Below are 5,095 nucleotides of genomic sequence, written 5' to 3' on the forward strand. Positions count from 1 at the left end.
GAATGCTCATCACATTAATGGATCAACTATATCGACGACACCACATCATGACTTACGTAGACTCGTGTACAAGCTAAATATATTGATTATTAAGGGGAAGATAATAATATTGGACTTCTCATTAATAATATTTCAGTGATGCTTGTTTCCAGTGATTCCCCATGTGTATACAAAAGTAACAGACAAGAAAGCATGTTAAAGACTTTTATATATATATGTAATACTAAGCAGGATAAGGATGTAGTGTCAAGATGGGGCTTTTCGCGCAGTTTGCTTTAGCACGTGAGATTGAGGCAACTAGCCATGCAAGTGGCACATGATAGATTAACCTATAAACAGTTTGGCCAACTGGGTGCTAAGTAATTTGAATGACAACTAGCCATACAAGTGGCACACGATGGATTAACCTATAAACCACATGGCTAATTGGGCGCTAGGTGATTTGAATAGGATCCACAGTTGCACCTCGATCCTTGTGGACGCTGCTGGTCTAGAGCAAGAGTCGATGAACTTTAGCCTCGAGCTCTCAATCTACGCATGCATGTTGAAGCATCTTTCTCATAGGACCCGTACCGGCTATAAGGGCATCTCCAACAGGTTGTATGTTAGTCTTGTTGTTGGTAAAATGCTGACGTCATCAACCAACAAGCTATCATACAACTACTTTAATAGGTTGTATCTAAGTTATTCAATAGATGGTGAGAAAATAAATCTGATGTGCAAAGATTGTTGGTTAATCTACATAGTACAACTTTGCTCTCTCTCCATATTTATTACATGCCACATCATCACTATGTCTTAGGTGGCAAATTTACCAACAACTATCTTACAACTGTTGGAGATGCCCTAAATGCAGTGCCAATTTGTCATTTGAATAAGCACTGCCTAGAATCGATTGAGGCAACTAGCCATGTGGCACATGATGAATTAACCTATAAATCACTACTTGGCCAATTGGTAATTTGAATAGGAACCACAGCTAAACCTCCTTGTGGATGCTGCTCATCTTTAACGAGACCTACCACGACTAGCCCTTGACGGTTTAGTTTTATAGAAGAAACAACTGAGCACGCCGCGCCAAGTTCAAGACTCAAAAGCTGCTGCTCCGCTAGCCACTCGAGCGACGCTCGGTTCCTCGACGCTGCTCATTTAAAGTACCTACTAGTCCTCTAGTCGATTAACTTAGCCAGAGGCTCTCAATCTACACATGCTGAAGCATCTTCTGGCCGGCTATAAAAATGCACTGCATAGCAACACACTTTGTGCCACCATCAGCAGCTTGCCCAGCAGTCACCACCACATCCTTCACTATTCCCCTTAGCGTAGGTACTGGGATCCAAGCACGTAGTTGCAAGCAATGGCGCATCTGCGGCTCCATGGCACCATCGATGCTACCATCGTGGGGGCGGACAACCTCCATGATCGCTCGCGCCACACCGGCAAGGTCCCCGGTTTCCTTGGCAATGTATGTCTTCTTAATCTTTTCAGTTTATATCATAGTTTGAAATAGCATGCTATCTATTTTATAGTGGCACTATACCGCTTGGAGGGGCATCATGTTAAGCCGTTTAGCACTATTTAGCGGCATTTAGCATGCTATAGAGAAATTTACTGTGCTGCTTCTGGAGAGCGGTGTTTCAGAGACACGTGATGCAGGGAGCCTGGTTTATTTAAAAGATCAAAATCGCTATTTATAAAGTTCAGTTTTGCTAGAACACATCCAGAAGATGTTTTTGCTCGCGCGCACACACACATTTTATTCATCGACGAAGGGAGGAAAGAGCTGTTTGAACACGTACTAAAAGCAATTAATTCTCGTACGTAGATTGTGCAAGGTGTCCAGGAGACGACGGGTTTGGGCAAGGGCCTGCCGCGGATGTACGCGGCCATCTTCCTCGGCAGTGCATGCATCGCCCGCACGCGTACCATCAGCGTCCCTGCAGCAGGAAGCGTGCGATGGAACGAGCCGCTCCGCGCCTACTGCGCCCACCACGCTGCCGACGTCGTCATCTCCGTCATGATCGAGCAGCTCGGCCTCGACGGAGGCACGGTCCTCGGCAGCGCCTACCTGCCCTCCCGGGAGCTCCTCAGCGACAACACAACCATCGACCGCTGGTTCGACGTCCTTGGCGCCGACAGGAAGAAGCTCCCGGATGGGCCCAAGATACACCTGCAGATCAACTTCCGTGATGTCGCTGACCAGGGCCAGGCATGGGGCGGCGGCGTCGGCAGCTTCGGGGTGCCCCGCACCTTCTTCTCGCAGAGGCCCGGGTGCAGGGTCACGCTGTACCAAGACGCACACGCGTCTGAGGAGTTCGAGCCCAAGATCCAGCTCGACGGCGGCGGGCTGTACAAGCCTGGGCACTGCTGGGAGGACCTGTACGACGCCATCAGCAACGCACGGCACCTGGTGTACATCACCGGCTGGTCCGTGTTCCCCCACATCACGCTCCTGCGGGAGCGGGACGGCCAGCAGGAAACGCTCGGCGAGCTCCTGAAGCGCAAGGCCGGCGAGGGCGTGCAAGTGCTCATGCTCGTGTGGAACGACGTATCCTCCATCGATGGCTTGCTTGCCGGCCTCATGGACACGAGGGACGAGCAGACGGTCAACTACTTCGGCGGCAGCCGCGTGCAGTGCGTCCTCTGCCCGAGGAACATGTACGTCAGAGGCCACATCTTGGACGCCAAGACGGATACGTTAGTCTACAGCCACCACCAGAAGGCCATCGTCGTCGACCAGGAGCTGCCGCCTTCATCGTCGGACTCGGACTCGGACTCGGACGGGCGCCGCCATATCGTCAGCTTCCTCGGCGGCCTCGACGTGTGCCACGGACGCTACGACACGCAGTCCCACTCCCTGTTCAAGACGCTGGGCGCGGGGAAGGCGCACGGCGACGACTTCAGCCAAGTCAACTTCAACGACGAGGACGCCACGCTCGGCAAGGGCGGGCCCAGGGAGCCATGGCACGACATCCACGCCAAGGTCGAGGGCCCCGTCGCGTGGGACGTGCTCCACAACTTCGAGCAGCGGTGGAGGAAGCAAGGCGGCGACAATGAGCAGCTGGTCGACCTTGTGGCCCTCGAGGGCAAGGTCGCGCCGGCCTCGTGGGCGGTCACGCTCCCCGGCGACCAGGAGGCGTGGAGTGTGCAGCTGTTCCGGTCCATCGACAACATCGACACCGTGGGCTTCCCCGACTCCATGGAGGACGCCTTCAAGGCCGGTCTCCTCCAGGACAAGCACCGGGTGTACGAGAGGAGCATCCAGGACGCCTACATCCACGCCATACGCGCCGCCAAGAGCTTCATCTACATCGAGAACCAGTACTTCATTGGGAGCTCCTTCCAGTGGAAATCCCACGACGGCATAGATCCGGCGGACGTCCGGGCGTGCCAGCTGATCCCCAGGGAGCTCTCGCTCAAGATCGTGAGGAAGATCGAGGACGGCGAACGCTTCGCGGTCTACATCGTGGTGCCCATGTGGTCAGAAGGCTCGCCTACGGGTCGATACAGGCAGGCGATGCTGGACAACCAGAGGAGGACGATGGCGTTGATGTACGACGACATCGCGGTTGCGCTGCAGGCCAAGAGGATAGACGCCAACCCAAGGGACTACCTTACCTTCTTCTGCTTAGGGAACCGGGAGGCCAACAACCCAGAGGGTGGTGAGTACCAGCCTCCCCAACGCCCACAGGACGGGACAGACTATGCCAGGGCGCAGATGGCACGCCGGTTCATGATCTACGTTCACTCCAAGATGATGATAGGTAAGTATATCTTGATATCTGCTTGCATTCCATTGCGTTGATCCATCATATATCTTGATATAGCTAAGTATATACGTCTCGCCTTGTTCAGTTGATGACGAGTACATCATCGTCGGATCTGCCAATCTCAACGAGCGGTCCATGGCGGGGTACAGGGACACCGAGATCGCTATTGGCGCGTACCAGCCGCACCGCATCAACACCGGCGCCGAGCTCGCCAAGGGGCACGTCCATGGATTCCGGATGTCGCTGTGGCACGAACACCTCGGCAAGACGCACGACGACTTCCTCCGCCCAGGGAGCTTAGAGTGCGTGCGGAGGGTCAACAAGATGGCCGACGAGTACTGGAGCCTCTACGTAGGCGACCAGCTGCCCGAAGACCTCGCAGGCCACCTGCTCACCTACCCCGTCTCCATAGACAAGGCCGGCACGGTCTCAACGCTCACGGGATTTGAATTCTTCCCTGACACAGAGGCTCGCGTGCTTGGTGAGCCAACGGGAATAAAAGATTATTTTCTGAGCACATAGCTCCAGGTTTGCCGCTCCTAGCTTGTGTCAATCCTGACGCCTCCAGGTTTTTCCTTTTTTGCGCATCATGTCAGCTATCTTAGTTCGAATTTAGCTTATTTTTCTACAAATATTTTCCTTTTTTTGTTATGTGTCGGCTCATTTTCTCAAAGATGCTTATATAAGTAGGGTGTGTGCGCAAATTGGAATAAAAGATTATTTTCTGAGCACATAGATCCAGGTTTGCTGCTCCTAACTTGTGTTGATTAATCTTGGCACCTCAGCTTTTTTTCGCATCGTGTCAATTATCTTAGTTAGAATTGAGTTCATTTTGCTATAACTAGTTTCTATTTTTTTTATGTGTCGACTCGGTCTCTCGAAGGTGCTCATAGTCGTAGGGTGCACGTGCGCGTTCATATGAATGAGTATATATGTGTATGTATGAGTGTCTACGTCTATATCATATGAATAGTTTTAGAGCGCCACTGTAGCATTTTTAGCGCGTCGGACCCAACATTGATTTACCATATGCCAACAAAGCACGTACAAAAAGACACACATTGTAAATTATGAAGCACGCGTAATCCGGAGCCTTAAATTTACAGCATGCAATAGCGTGTTTCAACGCACGCTCAACCCTTTTACGCGCGCACTATTTTACAGCTTTTACTGGAACTGTCCGGCGTACAAAAATTCTGAATTTTAGCGCGGAGCTGTTTTAGGCGCTCTTAGGATTTACTAGTCTTTTCCTAAAGCTATTTTAGCTTGTTTTTTAGCATGAGCCGCGATTTGCGCGAGCCACGCCCTGTACCTCGAGTAGTGAT

The 5,095-nt window shown here is 51.9% G+C and overlaps 1 protein-coding gene across 1 annotated transcript; it reads left to right on the forward strand.

Annotated features, from left to right (window-relative positions):
• Nucleotides 1-1,178: 1,178 nt before the first annotated feature.
• On the forward strand, nucleotides 1,179-4,505 carry LOC125543829 (phospholipase D alpha 2). Its single transcript, XM_048707317.2, has 3 exons — nucleotides 1,179-1,465; nucleotides 1,826-3,764; nucleotides 3,856-4,505. Exons 1-3 carry the CDS (start codon nucleotides 1,358-1,360, stop codon nucleotides 4,290-4,292), a joined length of 2,484 nt encoding a protein of 827 aa, XP_048563274.1. The 5' UTR covers nucleotides 1,179-1,357; the 3' UTR covers nucleotides 4,293-4,505.
• The last annotated feature ends 590 nt before the right edge of the window (nucleotides 4,506-5,095 follow it).

This window comes from Triticum urartu, chromosome 1A (genome assembly GCF_056163025.1).
Source record: "Triticum urartu cultivar PI428250 chromosome 1A, HENAU_Tu73, whole genome shotgun sequence".
In the NCBI taxonomy this organism is placed as follows: domain Eukaryota; kingdom Viridiplantae; phylum Streptophyta; class Magnoliopsida; order Poales; family Poaceae; genus Triticum; species Triticum urartu.

Excerpts from the sequence above, each read along its gene's own strand:
- LOC125543829 (XM_048707317.2), top strand. The coding sequence starts at position 1,358 with ATGGCGCATCTGCGGCTCCATGGCACCATCGATGCTACCATCGTGGGG. Across the intron at positions 1,466-1,825 it reads TCCCCGGTTTCCTTGGCAAT|ATTGTGCAAGGTGTCCAGGA; the intron begins GTATGTCTTCTT and ends TCTCGTACGTAG. Across the intron at positions 3,765-3,855 it reads TCACTCCAAGATGATGATAG|TTGATGACGAGTACATCATC; the intron begins GTAAGTATATCT and ends CGCCTTGTTCAG.